Below are 23,884 nucleotides of genomic sequence, written 5' to 3' on the forward strand. Positions count from 1 at the left end.
TTTTGCTTCCTGAACATATGTCCTATATTTGCTTGGCCTCAGGTTTTGTTTAATCCTCTCAAAGGCCCTTTTAATGGACGTTTCAACGTGACTACTTCTCTGTGTGGCCGCCTCTGGGAAGCAACCATTATGTCAAGCCCCTTTACAGCTAAAGTAGGGAGTTCACATAGCGTAAGAATCTTTGGGGTCGCATCTTATGGGGAAAAATAAACAAAAAAGAAGGCACTGCCTCTTTACAAGAGAACAGAAGATTTACACAGTCTTGTTGAGCAAATGAACGTTCAAATGGCCAGCACAACAGAAATCTCCAATCTCTAACCTCACAATGAAATCCCCACCAACAAAAGATTGCGGGGTACTGGGGACGCTAGACTGGAAGTGATACGGAACCGCAGTGTGACCCACCCCCACCTGCTGGGGGGCTCCTGGGGGGACGGTCTTTATGTGGCCTCTCTGTGGAGCAGAGACGGTCCCCTCTGCACGAGTGGCACTTATACTGATGGCATCTTAAAAATAAATACCCGTCTGGTGTGGACAGGGAGTGGGTGCTATCTGACAAGGTTATCATTCGCCTTCTCTAAGAGGTACAAGTTTGCAATCCCTCGTGTGAATGGAGAGGGTTATTTGTTTCGTTCCGAGACAAGACATTCTTAGAAATGAGTGACACGCCTTCTCTGACCCAGCCCCTTCCTGCGTGTAGGTAAAAAGATCCTATTTGTTCTCATAATTGATTGTGAGGGCTGCAGCGTGCCTTACTTAACCAGCCCTGTTCGCTGCACACCGCGGATGTAATTCATGCACACTTGAACGTCCAACATGGCTGACAAGGCTTGGACATACAACCTCACAGCTGCATCATTTTTTAATCAGCTATCTGAGGAATATTTATCTAATCAACAAAGAGCGCTGTCAGAAGGAGACCAGAGGTGACATTAATATAAGTCTGTGGTCTCCTGGCACACTGATGGAGGAAGAGTTCAGGAGAAAACCAGGCTCGTCTGAGCACGCCAACAGACTAAGGTGCATTTTTATTCCACTTGCAAAGAGCTAGTCGAAAGATTCTCACCTTGGAAATTCGGCTGTCTGTCGTCAGTTCTTAGCCATTCATTTGCATGCGGTAGTTAAAAATACAAGAATTTTGGTTTTTTACTTTTTTATTTATTTATTTATTTTTTTGCTTAGAGAAACAAAATAACAAGTGTCCCTTTAAAATAAAATCGTAAGTCCCTCACAATCATCGTGTGAACTCGGATGAAAAGGCAGAGCTTGCAAAAATCAGGAGACGTGTCCTAATTGGGAGTTGTTAACTCTAAATGATTCCAGCTACCCTAACTTCGTGGAAAGCCGTAATTTGCACATTTTCCCCCTTTGCTCGCTGTCCTTTGAAAAGATCATGACTGTCTGTTAGTAATTAGGAGTCGGGTGTGTTGTGCCAGACCTCATTTTGGACACAGGGACACAAAACGCATCTAACTATCATCAGATACCTTAAAGAAATATTCTGCGAACTGAAGTTTATAGCAGCGTCTTTTCTTTACGTGAATGACTCAGGATGAGCAGCATTTGAGACCCAGATGAGCTGGGTCACAGCCACCCCCAGCTGTCAGTGTGGTCACCCGCTACCCAAGAAAATGAGTCACTCTCCAGATGTGAGTGTCCACAAGGCAGCTTTCCGGAAGGGGCCATGTCACTAGATAGCCAGAGCACACGTGCAGGTGCACTTGTCAGCATTAGGATTCGGGTACCAGGACTACCACTCACCTGTCTTTTCCTTTCTTTGTAATCCAAAGATTACAAGGTGCTCATATGCAAGAGGGCTCTTGGTTAATTTGAAGGGGAAGTTGATGATGCCACTGGCACTAAAAGGCAGTAAGCTTTTTGTGTTCGTATAGGTTGCAGGAGGAGTCCCTACTATCTTACCCTGTCTTTCTCAAAATTGTGATCCTTTCAATCATTAGGAAACACATTCCAACCCGTATAAGGATGAGTTCCGCGTCCCTCTCTGTTTTAATTCTCGAGCGTGAGCCGTGTGTCCCATGCACTGCCTCTTGCTGTGGTATTCACCTAACAGTCTGGTATTGAACGTGAGCTCACGGTTCGCATTTTGACACCATTATGGGGAGAATGCCGTCCTGCTAATGGCTTCCTGTCCCCTGCTGGCCCCCCCTCCCCCGCCCCGGGCCCACCGACTTTGCTGCCGAGGTAGATTGGGGTTCAGAAAGTTCCACTTAATTTGCAGGTAGTGAGAAGAGCTCCCTCTCCCCACCTAACATTCGGGCTGACAGTTAGCTTCCATCACATCTGAAATTACACGATGTAGGGTTGTACACCCAGGGAGATTTGAATTTGTGCTGTCGACATTTGAGACTGCGCGGAGACATCGGGCTGTTGAAATAGCTACGTAAGGCACCCGAAACTGTTTAGAGAAGAGGACTTGCTTATCCAGTAAGCACAACAGTAGCGTGGAAACTGCTGGAAGATTGCTCGCACCCCACTGCCTTTCCTCCCGGTGATGTGAAACTCCGTAGTTTTGTGAGAAGTCACACTGGTGACGGAAATCAAAATAAGTTAGCCTGTGTTGAAATGGAAGAAACTGTATCCCTGAAATTAAAAAAAAAAAAAAAAAAAAGTAAATCGCGGTTTGTGGGTTCAAGCCCCGCGTCGGGCTCTGTGCTGACTGCTCGGAGCCTGGAGCTTGCTTCCAATTCTGTGTCTCCTTCTCTCTCTGCCTCTCCCCTGCTCGCGCTCTGTCTCACTCTGTCTCTCAAAAATAAATAAACGTAAAAAAAAAAAAAAAAATTAAAGATTGCCCAGAAAATGTAGCATTCTGAGCTAGTCTGTGTGAGGCAGCCCTCAAGCGTCACTGCTGTTGCAAAGGTGGCGGCCGCGGTGTGTGATGGCCGCGTGGTTGGGGAACGAGGCGCCCAGCCAGCAGCGTCGGGATGCAGTGCCCTTCCGTTTGGCACAGTGTCCCCATTTCCTGCAGAAGGGAGCACGGGCGGCAGCACCGTGCACAACCTGAGATTTTACCGATGATAATACGATTGTGTTTTCTCTTTGAGAAGCTTCGAAACAGGTGGACCTAGAGCAGTCGATGCCCCAGGAGACAAATGCACGTGTCGGGACCTTGGTATCATCCCGAAAAAGTCCATTTGTTTAAGAGGAAGGAAAAGGCATGGCATTTTACACATTAAAATTGATTATTTCATCAATAGGTTAATAGAAAACCAGACTGCGAGCTCACTTCTTACCTCTACATCCAAACGGTAATGGGAGATCGGAGCATGAAAAATGCAAGGCATATGCAGGTGAGGGAAGAGGTTTGCACTAGAACTCCCCCCACCACTCCCTCCAGAAGGGTGCCCAGCCTCAGCTCTGCCTATTTATATGTAAATGTTTGAGAAAGAGGTAAGTTTCGAGGCTGGGGAGTGCAGCCTCTTTTGTGGCCACCGCTTTCTGGAACTTGTAAAACTGGGGCCAGGACACCAGAGCATCATCTATTGAGATAATTAAACACGCAATTAATTCTGCAAAAGCGTCCGCTGTACCCGAGGGAGCAGATAAATATTCATTGAACGTTTCTAAAGTAAACATTTGAAAACTGTGACTAGTTTGGTTTCCTTTGTCTCGGGTGCCTGGTGTTCGTACCGGAGGGTGCCGGCCGTGACGTTACCTGGGACAGACACCCTGTAGGTAGTTGGTGCCTCGAGGATGCGGAGGTAAGGGGAGCTTCTCACCGGGGCAAGACTAAATTCAGGCTCATATACGGTAGAAGGGCCTGCATCCCCAACCTTAAATGCCCACTAGTTTAGAGATTAGATTTCCTACTAAATTACCAGTGGGTTTTCAAGCTACCAAGTAACTCTTCGGTGTGTTTAGTCATAGCTTACTTTTTCCCGGTTTTAAGTCGGGCGACCACTAAATTACAGCTGCTTTCTGCTTTCCTCATTAGCATAAAATTTGCATCCCGGATGTACACTGTTTGAGAATCACTGTGCTTGCTTCCGTAAGTGTCCTTATTTCTCACACGTAATTCCTGTTGTCCCTGCAAGTAAACCCCGTGTGCACAGAAGTGCTTGGGATTCAGCTCAGCAGCAAAGCTCCTCGCAGAGCCCTGGTCATCACGGGGGCTCCTTTCGTGACCACCGGGCTTGGCACAGCTAGAGCTGAGCCCACCCTCTTGGAGACTGAGCGTCTGGGCTTGAACACGACAGCAGGAGCCAGCACCGTCCTGAGTCCGGAACGTGCTGGGGTGACCCCTGGCCAGCGTGTTCCTTGTCTCTGCGTCAGTCCGTGAACCAGAGGGTCGGCCTGGCTTCCCCAGGAGCGCCTCTTACCCCCAACGTTAAACGGTTAGCCCCAGAGAGCCTGATGGCGGGTTTGACGGCTCTCTTCTCCTGGCCGTGGAGGTCGAGAGAGAGAGATGGCCCGGCGTGCCTCTTCTTCCGAAACCTGGGTGACCGCGTCCGCCACGGACAACGCTGGCGTGCGTGCCCGTGTGGTGGCCGTCCGGCCCGTGGATCTGTGGCTGTGCCTTCAGCCGGAAGACTTGCACCACAGGAGGCTCCCTACTTAACCTTCGCTCTTGATGAAGTGCGTCCTCTGAAGGGCTGACCGGAGCCAGCCTCTCCGCCACAGGTCTCTCGGCCCCGAGTGTGCGGTTGGGAGGGTGGGGGCCAGGTGAGGCGAGAATGTGTGCCCGGAGAAGAGTGCCTGAGGAGGTCGGGGACCCCTCCCGCCCCACTCTACACACGGTGGCAGGTTCATGCTGCGGCTCTCTCCCAAACCCAGGGTTCTTCCGTGAGTAACTGGCCATCTGTCTTTTTTTTTTTCCCCCTCGGATACTTTCTTTGATGAGTTGAGAGCTTGGGGCGTGTGCTCTGGGTCCCTCAGAGCTCCCTTCAGAGCCTCCAGAGGCCCCCATAGGAAGGAGAAGGGCCTCCACCCTCTGACAACAGCAAGATGGTAGCCGAGTTTTGCCGGCGCAGGCTGCTGTCCAGATGAACACGTGTCGAGGGGGAAACGAGTCCAGTGTTAAGGGCTCCGGCTATTCAGGGCCCCTACCTTCTGCAGCATACACGTGAACCGCGAGTCACCGGGGTCTCTTTTGATTTGACACATTCCCAGCATTCTGCCAAATCAAAGGGCTCATGGCTGCTGGCATCCTAGCTCCTTCAAAAGACGCCACCCGTCGCCAAGAAGGCCAGCCTGGCACTGTTTGGAGTGGCCACGTGTCCAGCCCAGCAGGGCGGGAGCGACGCATGGGCTTCCTTGCCCGGGCCTTCGTTTGATTTCATGCCAACCTAATGATGCCGGCTGGCACGCCTCCCCCACTCTCGATCGCCCTGTGCCAGGAGCAGTGGGGGGAAGGGGGGTGCCGGGGGTGGGGGGGTGCGGGTCTCCCTCCCCTCCCCCCCCCCCACCCCGGTGCACACCTGCCTCCCAGGAACCGCTGGCTCGGAGGTGACGTCACGAGCTGCTTTGACATTTCTCCCCTTTTCATTTGTTTTATTTTCCTTTTTGTTTTCTCTCTTTCCCCCCGCCCCCTTCTCTGCTCTCGGGATGCAGCCAAGCGCAAGGCATGGAAACTAAACCGTGTTGGTAGCCTGCGAAATATATACAGCAGCAGCGGCACCAACACCGAAGGTAACGCCGCGCCCCCCGCCCTCGCGCCCGCGTGGAGCCGCATGCCCCTCATTGTGTCTGCAGACTCATCCCCGCCGTCTCCATCGCCCGTCCGTGTGCTTGATTTTGCCATTCATGTTACTTTTCAGCTTACTTAAATTTTGACCTTTCGCTTCAGTCCTAGAGTAGTGATGTTTAAATTACTTCAGAAACCTATTTTCTCCTCTTTTTTTCTTTCCCTTTATACATGCGGGCACTCAATGTAATATTTCCCGAGTTATTACAGTTTTTAAAAGTGTTAGTATCAGGTGTAATGATCTGTAGCCAAACACAATAGTGTGCCGTGACATTTAAGTAACAGTCTTAATTTGTTTTGTGGACGCATACTCCATAATGCCGCGTGCAGCTCTAATCCAGAGGCAGCCAGGCCCGGGTCATTTGCATGGGGCTGCTGTTGCTTGTAAATTCAGTATATTGTTGTGTTTCTAAAGGTCGTCTGGTGCCAAAGTTCACAAATTGACTTGCGTTGCTTTTTCCACCGAAGACAGCCGCCCCTGCTTTTGTATAATAGCAGATTGAATTTTTCCCACCTTCATTGGAACAACACAATTATAAATTGCCTCTTTTTTTTTTTTTTATGATTGCAAATGTCAAGGGTCAGAATTATTTTGTTGCCAGGCAAAGGAAAACCAGCGTCAGCCCACGTGAGTTTGTAAGGGAGGCTGGTATACAATGAGCACGATGCAAAATAGGTCACAATCCAGCGATCTTGGTATAATAGGGGGACATTTTTTTTCACTTAAGTGCAAGCCAAATGGGTCAAGTAATCGCCAGCTCGTGCCCTAACACTAATTGACTTATTTGGGGATGATTATAACTGTAATATTTTTCTTAATGTCACTGTTTTCTGGGCTGTTGATTTTAGCGATTGCCAAGCAGTGGCATTAAATCTCTTGTAAATTTTAAATTGCACGCTATTTCTGTAAACAAGTCCCTCTCTTCACATCCTGATCATTAACCTTTGCTGATTTATATCACCATCCTCTTTTCCTTCCTTCCACAATTACTCCTGTCTTGCTGCTGAAAGGCCTCTTCTCAGCCAGGAAAAAAAAAAAAAAAATGAATCTGGAAAACAAAACTACATTTTCACGATGGCTTGTTAAAGGCCTATTTTTTAATCATAATTTTTTTCATTCCTCAAGGGGACGTTGTCGTCTGTGAAGGTACCAATGGAGCTTGACCCCCTTGGTATCTTCTTTCAAAGCATTCATTCCAGAAAGACAAAATGAGAGAGAAAAATAATAGAATGTTAAGAACACTCACATGCAGCCTCATTTTTTGTTGTGTTTTAAAGGGTGTTACATGTACTCCGTCCCTACTCTTGGGTGTCAGTTTTTCAACGTAGGCCGCATATCATTTCTTCTCCCTGTGTCCTTTTCAAATATGTTTTCCTCTTGTGTGTGTATGCATTTGTCACAACAAATTTGTTTATTGACTTCCAGCCTTTAAAAAAAAAAAAGGTGACGTCTGGTTTCACGTGTGGTTGTATACAAAGCTGGGGGACAGTAAGGAGGCAGACAGACAGTTCCCCTGGGACTTGCTGACGGGCCTTCCTGGAGACTGGCCGACAGGTGTGACAGGTGTTACGTACGATGTGCAGAAGTGGGAGCTTCTCACCTTGACCAATCAGGTAATCTGCGGTGTCTGCCCCGCCCAGTGCTCCTGGCCGGGGAGGGACAGTGACGCACACGCTGCTCCCTGAAATCTGTAAATGCCAGATAAGGCTGCATCTTGGGGTCCCACAGTCGGTTGCCAACAGGTACTAAAGGCAGGCAGTCCTGGGCATATCGGAGTAAGTAACGACCACAGAGCCTACGGTGCGTCCCGTTTTCTCTCGCTTCTGTTCAGTGTCGAGTTACACTTGTGAATCTCTAATTGAGCGGCATGGTCTTTCTTCATTGACTCTGGGTCTCAGATCCATTCTGTATGCACAGTCTCATTTCATACCACTTTTAACTGTACGTTGCCAAATTCGTGTAGTTGTATGAATTATCAGGACGCCCTTCTGATTTCCAGTCTTTTGCCGTGTGACATCATCATGTCTGTAAAACGATCTTTGATGAAAATTCGTTCCCTGAGCATTCCACGTTGTGTGGTCACCTGAGGTCTTGAGCATTCCATTAAATGTCCCCATCCCCAGTTCGAGTATTTTTTGAAGGGGTCCCTTGCGTGATACACACAGAGGTGCCTCCGGACACCCGAAGTGCAGTTCATGCCCAAGTTTCCTGGGGAGAGAGTTAGAAGCTGAGTTTCGGGAGTTTAGGGGAGGGCACGCACCGTGAGCCAGGCACCGTCCTAGGAGCACATCCACTCCTACGAGCGGCCCTCCGTGCGACCCGGGGCAGGGGCGTCCGCAACCCCCCCCCGCCCCCCACTTTCCAGACCCAGAGTGCAGCTCAGGCTGCCTGGAGCTTCAGGCTGGTGAGAGATGGGCAGGACCGGGCTTGAACCCCGTGACCTCTCTCCAAAGCCCTTTTCCTCCTGCGTCCACTCTTTTCCGACCCCTGGGCTGCATGATTTCAGCTCCCGTACGTGCCACCCTGCCGGTAGGTACCACATCGGAGACGGGACGTTGGAATCCCGGAGGCAGAGTGTGCGTCCGGATAGCTCAGCTCTGGGACCTGGATCCTCGTGGAGGGGCGGTGCACAGACATCAGGAGTGGACCAACACGGACCGCCCAGAGCTAGTGAGGGAAGCACCCAGACGAGGTTAGACAACAGACAAAAGTGTGCTCTCTCCTCCTTTCTGTCCGTTTGGGTTCATTATCTCCGAAACCGAGATGGAAACTTGATCTTTGATGTTGGACTACGTTTTACATCTCTGTTACTTTACAAAAACTCAACTCTTTGCCAGGGTTGGTGAGATTTAAGTTCTTCCAACGAGAATGAGCTTGAGTTTTGCCATCTCAGAGGTTGGTGAAATGGGGATGGAAGGTGTGTCGGTGATTGGATTCCCCGGTTCGTCGCTGCCTCCGAGCCCAGAGGGAAAACACCTCCACGCCAGGCGGCTGAGGGCAGACGTGGGAGCGTTCGCCTCCGTGGTCCGCGTCTTTCCGAGGAAGAACAGAGAGAACTGGGCAGAAGGTGGACGCTGCGTCTGGGAGACGTGGAAGGAAGGCCTGTTGCATTGTGGGCAGCGGGTCCCCCAGAGCAGGGGCCACACGGAACCCAGGCGCTGCCTTCAGGCATCAGCTTCCCTGCACACCTGGAGACAGGTGCGATTGTCATCCCTGTGGGATGAACAGAGGGAACAGAGAGACTGTTCCGGGACACGTGATGAAGCATTAATGGGCAAAGGCAAGATGCGTTGGGGAGCAAGGGGTATTTCTTGGGGTGCGAGGCCCACGCGCATTTTGTGAGCTGAGAAAGCCACCTCAGGCCACAGATGATGCTCTCACCCAAGTCCCAGCCAGGTTCAGTTTTAGTCTGAAGTCCCAATTCAGCCTTGTCTTGGGTGCATTTCCGTGGATCTGGAACTTGCCCCAGAGACAGGCCTGTGAGCCCTGTTTGGACTGCCTCCCCGCGCCTCAGTGGGCCAAATGGAGGGACCCAGGGGTCCCAGGCACTGTGATCGCAAACAGGCCCCACGTGGAGAAGCCCAAGCTTTTCGGAGACCAGCACAGCTGATCGCGTTGGACCTGTGTCCGGGCCCCTCCTGCACCGGATGGCGGGGACAGTCCCCACTCACATGAGCAGACCTCACCACCCAGTGTCCCCGGTCCCAGTGCCGAGGCTTCCGCCCCATTCAGTTTGAGGCAAATAGATGACAGGCATATGTTTACGACTCACACATGAGGGCATGACAGGCTTGCTGGGGTCTCAGGTCCCTGCCTGGGTGGGTCCTGGGCAGGGGGACAACGGAAGGGCTTACCGTCAGGTCGGGAGGTTGGGCGAAGACCCTGGCACGCAGGGAGGGAAAAGAAGTTCCAAAGGAGGCCCTGGGCGCCCTGGGGGTCCGTGGAGAGCAAAGCTCCGTGCAGTGGAGGGGTTCAGGAGCGGCCTCACCGTCCACGGGATTCAACAGGAGCCACAACTGAACACAGCTCTGGACGGCTTCCTGGCACCCCGCCCCGTGACTCCCAGCCACCCCCGAGGGAGGCCATATCCTCCACATTTTACAGAAGGAGAAACTGAGGCGTGGGGAAGGGCGGTCCCGTGCCCCTGGAAAGCACCTTGGCAGGTGGAGACTGGGCTGGGCACTGGGGTTGAAGCCGCAGCCCAAACCCTGGACGTGGGCTCAGCCACAAGCACGGAGCACACGTAGGCTTGAGCGGAGAGGTGTAGACGCCCCGCTGGGGCCGCGATGCTCTGTGGACAGCCGTCACCTCACCGCAGCGAGGGAAACGGGGCTGCTCCTCCTTAGCAGGTGTGGCCGGTTTTCTCCAGTGGTGTCTGGACCCGGCCCCGGCCCCAGGGCCCCACCGCCTGAGGCTGCCGTCTACACTCAGGTCTCTTCGCCGTAAGTCACTCCAGATACTTCCAGTCACACTTTGATCCTTGGTCAGAAATTTTGCAGACCTCGTGTTTGTGAGCAGCAGCGTGGGCAGTGCTTGTGAGCCCAGACCCTTGAGCCAGAAGGTCTGCGTCCAGTTCTGGAGTCCCCACTGTTCCTCGGTCCCCCCATCTGCACACTGGGGGGGACGATGGCCCCTACGCAGGCGTGGCGAGGAGTCGGCACGTTAACCCATCCAGGGTCCACGCGCGCCCCTGCCAGTCCTTGTCTCGTGTCCAGAGTACCTCGGATTCTCTCATTCACAGAAAATTCGGAGCTTGAGAAAACGTTCACATGGCGAGGAGCAGACGTTCAGCAAGAGGTGTTGCCCTGAAAGTGTAAGAGCCTCTTTTTTCCAGACTTTTAAAGCTACCCCTTCCCAGTTCCATCACTGTCCTCGTCAAAGGAACCATCAGACGCAGAAATTTGGCGTCGGGAGCAGTCGTGCCTGGCCGATCCCGGCTGTCCTGCCCCCGCCTGGCTTTCTTTCTCCAAAATGAAGACACAAAGCCTGCCTCGAAGGGTAATCGAAGAAGACAGACGCCCACAAATCTCTCGCCACAGAGCTTGGGCCCCTGGTCAGGGTGACCACAGGGCTCGCCGTTAAATTGTTATAAAGACTTGCTTCATAGGAAAATAACTCCAAGAATACAGCCCATGGAGAGGATTCAGAGGACCATTTTTTTAGGCCTGTTGAATGTATTAGTGGAAGGCGGAATCGGCCAAAGCAGGCACTGGCCAATGGCGAGCGGCCCAGGTTAAGAACTCATCCAGATAAATTAAGATTTGGGAAACCCTTTCATGGGAAATAACTCCAGAATTGACTTTCGGGGGAGAGAAGCAAGGTTGCTTGTTTTTCCAGCCCTCGACTTCTAAAAGAATGACAGTACTGTTGGCCATCCCCGTGGTGATGGGGGGCTGGGGGGGGGGGGGCACCCCACACGGGCAGTGCACGAGCCGCCCAGCACGGCAGAGCCCACGCAGTCCTTCCACCAGGAGATCGGGGACCCTGGAAAGTGATGGATGTAAGTTGGAATGAGTGACAAATGGTAACTGTAGAGCACTGCTTAGGGACCAGATAAATTACAGCAGGTACCTCTGGGTTTTCCTTCTCTCTCTAAACCAAGAGCTTGGACCTTTAGCTTTCCTATAGTGCCTGGACCGTGAGCAAGCACCAGGAAAATGTTAACACAACCTTCCTCCCCCTCCTGAAGTGTTGTCGGTTTTGGATCGGACCGTTTATTTTTTTCAGGAGCTCTGTTTTAGATACCCTCCTTAATTTCAGAAATGCCTCGTGTCCCACGGTTCTGGAAGCCAAAGCTAATAGAATAGAGTTTCGCGGTGCCTGGCTCTCAGACTGCCCTCCCAGCTCTCTCTAATGTGTTTGGAAAACAGAAACCTCCTTTGTGTTTCACGAGAATCTTCCTGTGACAACAGCGGTAAACATCCCTAACTTTGTGACCTCCCTCTGGGGGCTCACTTATTCCCAGAATTAATTCCGTTCTTGTCCTAATTTAAGCCACTGTACAAAACCTCTGTGGGACTCTGGGCTAAACAAAGATATTTACCAAATTCAGAGCTTGCAGAAATATTTACCTGAGAACCATGAACCTCGTGTGTTCATAATGACCAGAAATCACGGGTTGGTTTTTTTTCGTTCCCCTTTCTGCTTAAAATCAACTCCTCAAGCGGGAGGAGGGAGTGTTTTCTTATGTATTATTCTGTTGCCATGGGTCTCAATTCTTCACAATCCTGGACCATAGTCTTTAGGCTTTCTTCCACATTTATCTTGTCCTATGAAAATGGGAGAAATATTGAAAATAAATAAAAACTGACTTTTTATATCATGGTGGGTTTGGACTGAAACCTTAAACGTGTGGTTTTCATAATCGAGTAAAATATCTAAACCACATGCCTATTTCATATATGCTTTGGAAGCAGAAATATTGTAGTATTTTACCACATGTATGGCTCAAAAATTACCATACAAGCCTGGGGCTGTGTACCACATAACCTTGAACGATCTCGTAGCGCGGAGATCGTGGTAGGCCCAGAGAGGGGGCCGAATGGCAAATGCGTCCCCTCTCTGTTTCCAGCATCAACAAATTGATAGCGGCGGCATGGGGAATTGCGTGGGGAAGGATTCTGAGGCTGTGTCGGGGGTTTGGGAAGTTGTGGATGTCTCTTCTGGCAAAAGAAAGGGAGGGACAGCACGCCTTCATCATCCTAGTTCAGCCTAATGCCTCCCTCCCAGTCGACGCTGAGATCAGAGTGGGGGACGCTGAGATAAGAGTTGGGGGGCAGGGGGCGGGCAGCTGGCAGCTCCCAGTCCGAGGGGAGCAGAGCGGGAAGGGCGGTAGAGGGAAGCGTGTTCCCAGAGAGGGCCCCAAAATCGGTAGGACTTGAAGAAAAGACAGCGTGGAGTTTTGGGCAGAAACTGGGGGAGACCCATGGCTATACTCGCTTGATAGTGAGGAAAAATGACGTGGCCAGACAGTAAAGTCGCTATGAACACATGAATCGGGGTGCTGCGGCATACCCTAAGACAAAAGTCCTAATTCTCCAACAACGGAAGCCTGAAGTGGAGAAGACCGCTGTCTCCCTACAAGTCTTGGCTACTTTATCATCAGATCACTTAAATGGTGACCACCCGGAAGCCCCTGGGCTTTGTGGACCCCGGAGTTGTATCAGCCGCCTCTGGAAAGCGGACGTGTCTCTCCTCTATGCCGGACGTCTCCTCACCGCACGGCTTAGATAACACACTCTCATCCTGTCCGTTGTTAACTATGTCAGGAAGGATGCTTGGCCTCCCGGATACCGCCGGCATCAGGGGTCTGGGGTCCAGGTTTGTAGGGGCTCCCCAGAAAATGGACTCCGATTTCCCGCCTGGCCGGTGAGACAGCTGCAGACACCTGAGCCCTTCTAAATTCAGAAGAGGAACAAATCTGCTCGATATCGTCACTCGCCTCACCCCTGCATCTCAGAGACATTTGAGCCGTTGTGCATCCGTTGGGCACAAGGGTCCGGATCGCCTTGGCCTCTGCGTTTAAAACAGCGCGGCTGCTGTGTTTCTTGGAACCACCGCCGAGGACAGAGGCGCGCATCCATCCGACTCCCCTCCCCTTTGACCCGCTCGCCCAAAATGCACCCCCGTCAGCCATCTCCTGTTGCAAACAGCTTCCAAATGTACAACAGTTGAAGCTGCTTTGAGTCCTTTTAACCCTTTGTCTGCTCAGGCTCCGCAAAAATAATTGATGACTGATTGGCCCATTAACCTTTAAAAAAAAAAAAGTTTGACAGCCCAGACTTGTGTAACGAGGAGGGATTCCTTGTGAAATCGGTCTGATGGCTGACTTGCTTGCCCCTAAGGAGGCAAAATTAGCCCCACGGGGCCTCGTCTGCATAGAAACTGGACGCAATTAGTGTAATATCCGGTGTTATTAATGTCGTTTGGAATAATTGGGCAGGTTGATTTCGACAGGTTCATGGCGCTAAAATACTATTATAGTGGACCTTTCCGCAGCTAACTGTTAAACACGGAAAACTGTTCAAATCCCTGCGAGCCCAATCACAAAACTTTATTCAACAGCTCAGCCCTGGAATGTCATGCCGTGAGACAACACAGTTCTTCATCAAGGGCTTCGGGGTGTGGGTGGCGCTCTGATTTGTCCTTGTCGAGGGGCCGGGGATTGGATTCTGCTGATGACGTTGTGCATCTGAGACCAAGAAAACACGCTCGTAATGTCCGTGCCCTCAAGACTCCTTGCAACCTGAGTTCTATTTTTGCAGGATGAATTAAGTGTGAGCCGCCATAATTGTCACAAACAGGCGGTTTGTATTAGCGAAATGAAACCACTCGAATGGAAAAACGGCAACAGTACCTTCCGACGGTCCAAGTGCCCACTCTGCACATTTTAAATGAGGGTGGCAGGGGAGAGTAACGTCCAGTCTGTCGCCCTGACTGGCCTCACACCTGCCGGTTATTCTTGGTATGCATAAAACTAAAATGTCACCGTCGTCACTTCATGATGTGATGGAATCCTTCTGGCCCAGCAGCGACCTGAATAAGCCAGTATCATCTGGTAGAAATTCTTTTCTGAACATGAGGAGGAACGTATTAGTGTTTGTCCCTACAGAAGAAGGGAGAATGGGGGGGCCCGGAAATCGGCTGTTTACTTAATCGGTGCAAATAGTCGCTTGCCATGAGCGAGGACCAAGTCCAGAGATTGACCAGGCATTGACCTAACAGGATGGCCCGTGGGCAGGTCGGTGCCCCCCACCAGAGCGAGGCCTTTTCTCCCCTGGATTAGTCAGGACTGGCTTTGGAAGCGACAGAAATCCAATTTAAAGGAGCTTAAACCAAGAAAGGAAGCAGGCAGGCTCACGCCAACTCCAGCTGGCTCCGGGGGCCCCTGCACCCCGGAACCGGGAGCATATTGGGCACTTTCATTCTTCTCACTGCTGGACAGCGGCCTTCTCACCTTTCGCGGGCAGGGGCTTCAGTCCCAGAGGTTTTCCTTGGCGTGGAGGCGCAAAGGCTCCTGTACCCGCAGGGCGCGTCTTACCAAGTCCCAGGTTAGAGAGGAAGGTGCTCTGTGGCCCCAACCCAGCTACGGAAGCTTGGAGAAGGAAACGTGGCACACGTGACCCCTACTAGAGAAGAGCAGCCACGTGCTCGGATCGTCCTGGCATAGATGGGACTGTCCCTCCTCCCGGTGCTGACTGATCACCAAAGACGTCAGCTGGACAGTCCCCGGCTTATGACTGTCACATCAGGACCTCATGTCACGGGAGCTGTGACCACAGCAGGGCAGATGAGATGCCTTCTGCCAGCCCATCATCCTGTCCCTCGACCTTTTCCAGACAGGACCGGGTTCAGAGTCGTCACTAGTGACAGGCTGGGTAGAGATTTCTGGGAAACTCCTTTCCAAAGACCCACTACCTTGGGGTGCCTGGGGAGCTCGCTCAGTTGAGCTTCCAACTCTTAATTTCAGCTCAGGTCCTGATCTCCTAGTTTGTGGGATCGAGCCCCCCTTGGGGCTCTGCGCTGAGCATAGAGCCTGCTTGAGATTCTCTCCCCCTCCCCCCGACTCATGCGCTCTCTCTCTCTCTCTCTCAATAAATTAGAAAAAAGTAAAAGACACACCACCTTGACTTTCTGACATCGGCAGCAGAAAAAGGCAGTGGGAAGTGGGGACCCCCTTCTCTCTCCCACTGGACACCTCATGAGAGTTCCTTTCCTTTATATGTTGGTTATTAAGGGGCACCTGGGTGGCTCAGTTGGTTAAGCGTCTGACTTCGGCTGAGGTCATGATCTCACGGTTTGTGGGTTTGAGCCCCTCATCAGGCTCTGTGCTGACAGCCTGGAGCCTGCTTCGGATACTGTCTCCCTCTCTCTCTGCCCTTCCCCCTCACCTGCTTGCGCTCGCTCTCTCTCTCTCTCTCTCTCTCTCTCTCAAAGGTAAATAAATATCGGTTATTAAGAAACAAAGATCACTGCTGCCCACTTTAAAGAGAGAAGAATTAAACGTAATGAAATAATGCCAATAAGGTCTCAGCTATTTTCCTGACACAGAATTAGAGCCCAACAGGATTGTTTTTTATATTTATCATTCCATGAAGTAGATTCATTACAAAGAAACAAAGTATCCCTTCTTGGAAATTATATGTAACATGATTGAAAATGCAGTTGCTCTTCAGGGGCGCCTGGGTGGGTGAGTCGGTTAAGCGTCCAACTTCGGCTCAGGTCATGATCTCACAGTTCGTGGGTTCAGGCCCCGCGTCGGGCTCTGTGCTGACAGCTCGGAGCCTGGAGCCCCCTAGGATTCTGTGTCTCCCTCTCTCTGTCCCTCCCCAGCTCGCGCTTTCTTTCTCTCTCTCTCTCTCTCTGTCTCTACTCTCTTTCAAAAATGAATCAATGTTAAAACATATATAAATTTTTTTTAAAAAATGCAATTGCTCTCTAATCCTTGTTCTTTTTTTTTTTTTTTTAATCTTGGGAGGCAGAGAAAAGCCATACGGTAGATATAATTCAGTTCTGAAATTCTAACTATATCTGTGAGTATTAACATATTGCTCTCCCTCAAAAAAAAAAAAAAAAGAAAGAAACACGTAAAGACAGTAATATCTGGGGAAACGCGGGATGCCATAAGCATAAGCTGGGCGCCTGCGGCGGGTGGCGGGTGTGGACCACAAGTAGTAGACCGCGTGCCCAGGTTTCAATCCCTTATTCAGGGAACGAGGCATCCCAGCTACCCAGCTTCTGATAAAGACATCTCCTCGCCAGGGCCCAGAATCTACAAGAAGGCTGAGTGGCTCCCCTGCTGGGGGTGCCTCTTTCCTGAGACAGCGTGGGGTTCCACCCTCCTTGTCCACAGTGAGCTGGACCCCTCTCCTCCGGGCGGCCCACCTGGCAGAGGCCGGGCCCAGCATCAGAGGCACCACCAGCTTAGCCCTCGGGAGCCTTGCTGGAGCCCACAGGGGCAAGACCCGAGCGTCTGTCTTCTGCCAACTCTAGGCACGGGGTTCAGCTTAAAACGGAAACAGTCGCTGCAGAATAGCCTCGGGGATGAGTCCTGACGTCCACACCTGCCCCGTGACAGAGGGGGCCTCTGTGCGTGCTCCCATACGCCTTAAAAACAGCACACTCACAGACCGTCACAGTGACCAGTCATGACGCTTACTGTGGCCCCACCTGCCATCCCCGTTCGTGGCTTCGTTATTTCTAGAAGCGGGTGCCTTTCGAGGTGGACAGGCCTTCCCATCTAAAAAGCACGCTGTCTCAGACGCATCGGGGTTTTGAGTGTGGGTACAGTTGGGTCTGAACTGGGTCGTGAAAGTTCCTCGTCTTCTCCAGGGTTCTTCCAGCTGTTCGTCAGCCTTTCCTCAAGAGCGCGTGTCCGCCAGGCCCGGCTCCCGGGATGTCCTGCATCCGTTTATTTGCTCTTTGCTCCGTTGAGGCTTATCGGTGCTTCGTTACCATCAGCAGGCCCCGCCAGGGTCTCAGCTGCCAGGAGGCGAGGCGTGAAACCCGCCCCGGCCGCTTGCACACTCTGGCCCGTCACCTCAAAGCTCGGGACGGGGTCCGCTCCTCGCCACCTGTGTAATGAGTGCAGGTTCCAGGCCATCCTTTATATTGTTGCTTTTGGGGAGTTTCCCGCTGTTCTCTGTATCTCTCCTTCCCTACCTCACAGATGGAAAGAAATGTATTTATAAACAGATGTATGCAAATATGATCTCTGTTTTAGGGTACAGAAATGCCACCAGCCTGGGTTCAGGCCCTGCATCAGGCAATGTGCTAACAGCTCAGAGCCTGGAGCCTGCTTCGGATTCTGGGTCTCCCTCCCTCTCTGTCCCTCTCCAGCTCGTGCTCTCTCTCTCTCTCTCAAAAATGAATCAATGTTAAATATAGATATATATATATATTTTTTTTTAATGCAATTGCTCTCTAATCCTTGTTCTTTTTTTTTTGCTGGTGGCATTTCTGTAAACTGGTCTTGTAACTTGTCCATGTTCTATGTTCTTATGTCTCAGAATTTGTCAGTTGTTGAGGTTTCCTACATAAACAGTCTTGTAATCCATGAATTTGTGTCCTTCCAGTCTTCAGATCTTCTATTTCTCTATCTTGTCTTACCGCATTGCCCCGCAGGGTCGAACAGAGACTGTTATGATGAGCTGCTTTGCCTCGATCACCTTTTAAATTTTTTTTTAATGTTCATTTATATTTGAGAGAGAGAGAGAGACAGATTGCAAGCAGGGGAGGCACAGAGAGAGAGAGAGAGGGAGACACAGAATCCGAAGCAGGCTCCAGGCTCCGAGCTGTCAGCACAGAGCCCGACACGGGGCTCGAACACATGAACCATGAGATCGTGACCTGAGCCAAAGTCAGATGCTCAGCTGACTGAGCCCCCCAGGCGCCCCCACCCTGGGCACCCTTTAACTGATGTGAAAGGAACTCTTCTAACATTTCATCGTGAAGAATAATGACGCGGTGGGGTGCGGATAGGTGCTCTGTCCAACAGAAGGACAAACTGTTCCTAGTTTGATAAAAGATTTCGGTCACAGTTATTTTCTTATTTAAGTGTTTCCCCCCTCTGATTCGGAAGGTGCACATTCTGCTGCTTTTCTCATCAAGGTCGACCCTCATGTTCCATCATGTGAGCCTCACTTGCCCAAATCCTACGTCCGTTCTTGGCCTCCCTGCGGAAGCATGTGCCGCCCTTGGACACGTCGGCTCCACTCGCACATCTCTGATTCTTTCGTTTTCCCTAAAGGAGACGTTATTGTCAGAAGTAGTTTGTGACACAGTTTTTGCTTACACATATCGACATATCTGTCTATTCATCTGTACACCAGTCCTTCCCTAGCTCTCCCCTTCTTTCTAGAATCTTCTGAAGCTTATCTCAGTAGTTCCTTTAGCGAGGATCTGTTGGTAATAGGCTTTTTCCATAGTTCTTTTTTTTAATGTTTTATTTATTTACTTATTTATTTATTTATTTAGAGAGAGCGCACACGCACACAGGAAGGGACAGAGGAGGGGGAGAGAGAGAATCTGAAGCAGGCTTCACACAGTCAGTGCGGAGCCCCACGCACAGCTTGGTCCCACAACCGTGAGATCATGCCCTGCACCAATACCAAGAGTGGGATGCTCAACTGACTGAGCCACCCAGGCGTCCCTGGTTTTGGGGTTTTTTTTTTTTGTTTTTCTTCCTGTATAAAATATATTGCATTCTTTTTCTTCACGGAAGGTTCTCCTGGGTCCCAGGTCTACACTGACATTATTTTCTCCCGGGACTCTGAGGACATTATTCCTCTGTCTTGCAGCTTCGATTGTCACTCTTGAGACGCCCGTCATCATATGGCTGCCAGTTTGGTTTTTTTTAAGAGCAATCCACCCTTTCCTGCTTTGTGTTCTTAAGGGCCTCTTTTTGTCTTTGGTTTTCCACAGTTTCCTAAGCTTTTGGTGTGGTTTTCATTGCTGTGATCCTTCTGGGTGGATGTCATTTCCGTGTCTAGAGCTCCGATGGCTTCACAGCCCCGCGCGGCTCCCACCGTTTGCCCGGCAGTGAGATGTGTGTGTCGCACATTCCCCGCACCCGTCATTTCTGACCCACAGGGTCCTTGCTCATTTGTCTACTGTTTCAGCCAGTCCCTCCAGGTCTCTCCTCTCTGCACTTACCGCCCCCCCCACCAGCTCCTTCTTCACCCCATCCCTGGTGGGCTTGTTTTGTTAACCATTATAATTTGAATTTCCAAAAGGTCTACCTTTTTTTAATGATCTGCCTGATCGGTTTTCATGGTCTCCTTTTTTTGAAAATTTAGGATCCCGTGTTTTCATTTCTTTAAACATTTTGCGCATAATTACTTTGAATTCTGTACCTGAAATCCTCCGGATCTAAATCCGCTCCCCCGTCTCCCGTGTGTTCGGTGTTTTGGGTTCTGAGTTCACACGTGGGGGATCTTTGTGGAATGCTTTCCCTCCGAGGAGGTGCCAGGAGCCAAGGAGGTTCTGCAGACCTGAGCCCGTATCCCCTTCCTTTCCGGATCGCTGTTGGGGGTGGGGCGGGGTGGGGGGAGCATTCACCTGCAGGCGTTTAAAACCCAGTGCTCGCAGTTCTGGTTTATTAATCCATGGGTGTGATTTGGGGAGGGGGAGACAGGGTAGGCTACGGGCTTAGAGATGATGCCTTCCTACACATCCATGGACGCCATAACACGTGTGTTTCCTAGGAAAGCCCCACACACCTGTCTGCCGCATGACAGGAAGGTTTGGTGGGAAGGGGCGGGGTCACACCCAGGGCTGTGGAAGCCACGCCCAGGCCGATGCAGGAGCACTCACCTGCTGGTGTCAGGAGTGCGGCACGCGTGTGTTGCATAAGCTCAGAGGGACCGTTCAGGCCAAGCCACGACTTGTGAAGTGGTCAGGTGAGGGCCGAAAGGAGGACATGGGGAGAGTGGTACAGAGCCGGCCTCCGTAAGCAGTGTTGAGCTGATTAGGGAGCAGTGGGAAGAGGGAGAGGATGGAATCTGGGTGAGTCTGAAGGTTTATGACTAGAAATGGCGTTGTAAGCATCAACAGAAATCGTGAAAACCAAAAAGGAGCCTTCAGAGATGACAGCAGATGTGTTTCCATGCATGTTAATTTGATGCGAGGCCAAAGTATCTAAAGAGTATCTGTAGGCATTTTTTAAAATCCCTAAGTGATTGGATTTGGGGGTCAGAGATACAGACCTGAGAATTGTCCGCATAAGTTAGAAGTGACTGTCTAAGCGTTAGAAGGAAAGGAGCCCTGAGAAGTGGTGAGGCACGGCCATGAAATAAACGCCCAGGGTATGTATTCACACCCGGCCGCATGAAGAAGGGCCAGGGAAGGCAAGAAGAAGCTGTGATTTAAAAGATAGCGGAGCGCCTGGGTGGCTCCGTTGATTGAGCCTCTACCTTCGGCTCAGGTCATGAACTCACGGTTTGCGAGTTCGAGCCCCACATCGGGCTCACTGCTCTCAGTGCAGAACCCACTTCAGATCCTCTGTCCTCCTTCTCTCTCTGCATCTCCCTTGCTTTCCTCTCTCTCAAAAATAAATAAACGTTACAAATAACTTTAAAAAAAATAAAGAAAACTCTAGCTGAGTATGAAAAAGCTATGGCAAGACGGTGCTGAACCCACCCATCCCTCCTTCCCGCGGGGCAGACATTGCTAGTTGATTGTAGCACTCGTTCTCCAAGAGCCTGGGGCCAGCCTTGGAATCCTCAACACGGATTCTTGGCAGCTGCCCAGAACTGTTTCAAAAAGGTTGAGAACTGTCCTGCATCCCTCCCATAGCATCTCAGGGTAGAAAGGCCCTATGGGTCGCCTCTGAGATGCCAAATTTCCACCAGGCTCCCTTAGAAGAGGACACACAACAAGGGATTGAACTCCTCAAGGGTGCAGAGACCCAAAGTTGGCTGTCGCATCTGTGGGTAGCCCCAAGGGGGAGAGACTCTTCTGCAAGTACAGACAGGAATATTTCGCGACCTAGAAGGTACTAGAAAAGGAAACTTGTATCCGGTATAAGTAGAGAAGACAGGTGCTGGAGTTGACCGTTAAGGTGATTGAGAAGCCACAGAGGACATGCTGTGGGGACAGTACATTTGGAAACTTGCAAGAAATGAACTCCGACGTTCCTGTGAATGCTTAAATGTATTTGTGCCCGAGAGGAGATCTCACCTGCGCAGGTGAGCCTTGTTCACGTAATTAAATAGGGCAAAGCCAAACTTCAGCACTTGAATTTGAAAGTTCTGCCTTCACATGGGGTATGACCAGCATATTAGCGGAAACGCTCAGTGCCAACTACTTCACTGGAATGAAACACGAAGTGTCGATGTCCCTGTGTCGCAGACCACATCCCTCCCCCCCCCACCATTGTTTTCACTGCTTTGTATTCAGTCATCAGCTTTGTATCAGTGTGTGTGTGCCCGCCCTCCCGGCTCCGGACCGTGTGTCCTGCATGCCAGAACCCTTGCCCCCTGCGTGGTAGCCGGCAGCCATGTGACTGAGCCCCAAGGCAAGCTCAGTTCCCTCCCTTCGTTCAAGAAGATGTAGCCCGTGATTCAGGCTAGAAAGCTTTACGGCAGACCAGTTGTGCGGAACTTTAACTGGGAAGCTAATGGTTGTCATTTTTTTTTTTTTTTTTTTTCACTGAAAGAGCCAATAAATCCTGATCAGGGGGCACTTCTGTCACGCACTTGAATTTCACATATTCAGAAAAGCGTGAGCCTGTTGAGTAGATCTAATGAGCGGCTGTCACAGTCCACCCGTGAATTAGCACGTGTTCCTGACGGCCCGGCGGTGACTTAGCTCGTTCTTTCTTATCTTGCCTACCAGTTCCCTGGGAAAATTTTGCATAAAATGCATGAATTTGGGGCTCTGTATTACAAAATTCAGTGTGGAAGACGTTGTAATTTATAGCGTTAGGGACACAAAACCGTGTGGATCAAAACGCTGGACGTTTAAAAATCCACGGATATGGGGTCTCAGCCGATAACCGCAAGGTGTGCTCGCGGGTCGGTCATGGACAAACCTGTTGGAAAGTCACAGCTGGTTTTGAAAATGAAAATCCCAACAAGGCCGCGAGTGACCGGGGGCGGGGGTCCTGCGGACGCCCCGAGGCTTCCTGCCCCACCTGTCTTTCCCACAGCAGGTGTGGTGTTCCACTTGTGCCTGAACACGGGGGTCGGTTGTTCTCTGACTCAGAGCACAATACATTGGGGTAAAATTTCTGACGGCCCCCCTCACTTTCTGAACTCTTATCACTAGCTCTCCAGAGCTCAGGAGCCAGAGAGAGTCAGGGAGCATGGGATGATGCCCAAGGACCCTGCAAGCAAGCAGAGGACCCCCTGAGGCTCCACTGTTGTGTTCCCATGGCCCGCCCCTTCCCCTTCCTGGGACATCCCCACCCATTCCTTCCCCCAAGCTTTCCTGGGTCTTCTCCAAGCGAAGCCCAGCTTGGGGGGGGGGGGGGGATGGGCTTCAGCCAGGGCCCGTCCTGACCACTCAGCACCGGCACCCCACCACACACCCTCATCACACGAGCCTTTAGCGACTCCAGGATTGTCGCGGACCTTTGAGAAGCTAGGGGAAGCCGTGGGCCTTCTTGCCAGACGAACCTCATTCACGTGCCCTAAGGCCGGGTGCGTTCATCGGAGAAGGCTTTCAGCAAGTTTTGCCAACGGACGTACCTTCGGGTGCTGTTCAGAGCGAGGTCCAGCTCCCCAGCGGGCTGAATCCGAAAACTGCAGCAACGCTGACTTTACTCAGAGCACCTTACCGTGAGTCATCAGAACGTGTCGGGATTTTGCGTAGAAGCGGCACGGCCCTGTTTCCGAAGCAGGTTGTGGTCGTTTAGGGGAGTGGTTCCCCAGAGCAGGCCGTGCATTGAGAATCCCCGGAGAGGGGTTGGTGGCATCGACGGGGTCGGGCGGAAGGGGTCTCTCCGCCTCGGTGGCTGAGGCGCTCCTCTCCCGAGACGGAGGGAAGCAGGGAAGGGTAGCTGGAGAAGGCTGCGATCGCTCTCCAGAGCGGAATGGCACCCTTATGCCGAGGCTCAGGGGCTCCCGGGGAGGCAGGGGTCTGGGAGGGAAGCCCAGAGGAGGCCGGGCTGACCCGGGCAGCAGGGAGCCGGGCAAAGGTCAGGGGCTGTGAGGGCTGCTCAGGAGCCGGGCCAGGGGAGCTGAGAGCGTGTGAGATGGGGGGTCTGGTGCCGCAGACGTGACCACGTGCAGAGCGGTCATCGAAACCGCGGTCTGCCGCACGGGCCATAGGTGGTTCTCATCACGAATACCACCTTCTCACCGGGCAGTTGTCATGCAGCTTCACGACTGGTGACTGGAAACCACAAACCAAATGAGGTGTTGTGCCTGTAACTCGTGCTCAAGATTTCTTCGTGGCTGCTGGTAACTGGTCACGCGGTCCCTTTTTTCTCTGTGGCAGTAACGAGGGGAGGGGGTGAGAGAACAGAGCGTCTCCCATGGCCCAGGCCCTGTCAGCCTCAGTGGCACACGTCACTTAGCCAGTGGGTGACACTATGGAGTAGGTGACCTCTCCCCTCATCTTCAGGGTACGCACGTGAGCCTTGGAAGAGTCGAGACTCTGTCCCAAAGACCCCACTGCGGCAGGTGCTACGGCAGGGTTTCATGGCAGGTCCCCCTCTTCTCCGTGCGGACGGTCGCCCC

At 51.6% G+C, this 23,884-nt stretch overlaps 1 protein-coding gene across 7 annotated transcripts in view; it reads left to right on the plus strand.

The window, feature by feature from the left end:
* Window positions 1-23,884, plus strand: part of AGAP1 (ArfGAP with GTPase domain, ankyrin repeat and PH domain 1) — a 554,001-nt gene that overhangs the window by 447,805 nt on the left and 82,312 nt on the right. For 4 of the 7 annotated variants that reach the window (XM_030325013.1, XM_030325017.1, XM_030325014.1 and 1 more), the window contains one exon: window positions 5,569-5,646. The exons of the other annotated variants lie outside the window; for them this stretch is intronic. In XM_030325013.1, coding sequence (XP_030180873.1) covers window positions 5,569-5,646 — 78 coding nt within the window. The remainder of the gene's footprint in view (window positions 1-5,568; window positions 5,647-23,884) is intronic. 7 annotated transcript variants of the gene reach the window in all.

Source organism: Lynx canadensis, chromosome C1, assembly GCF_007474595.2.
Source record: "Lynx canadensis isolate LIC74 chromosome C1, mLynCan4.pri.v2, whole genome shotgun sequence".
NCBI lineage: Eukaryota > Metazoa > Chordata > Mammalia > Carnivora > Felidae > Lynx > Lynx canadensis.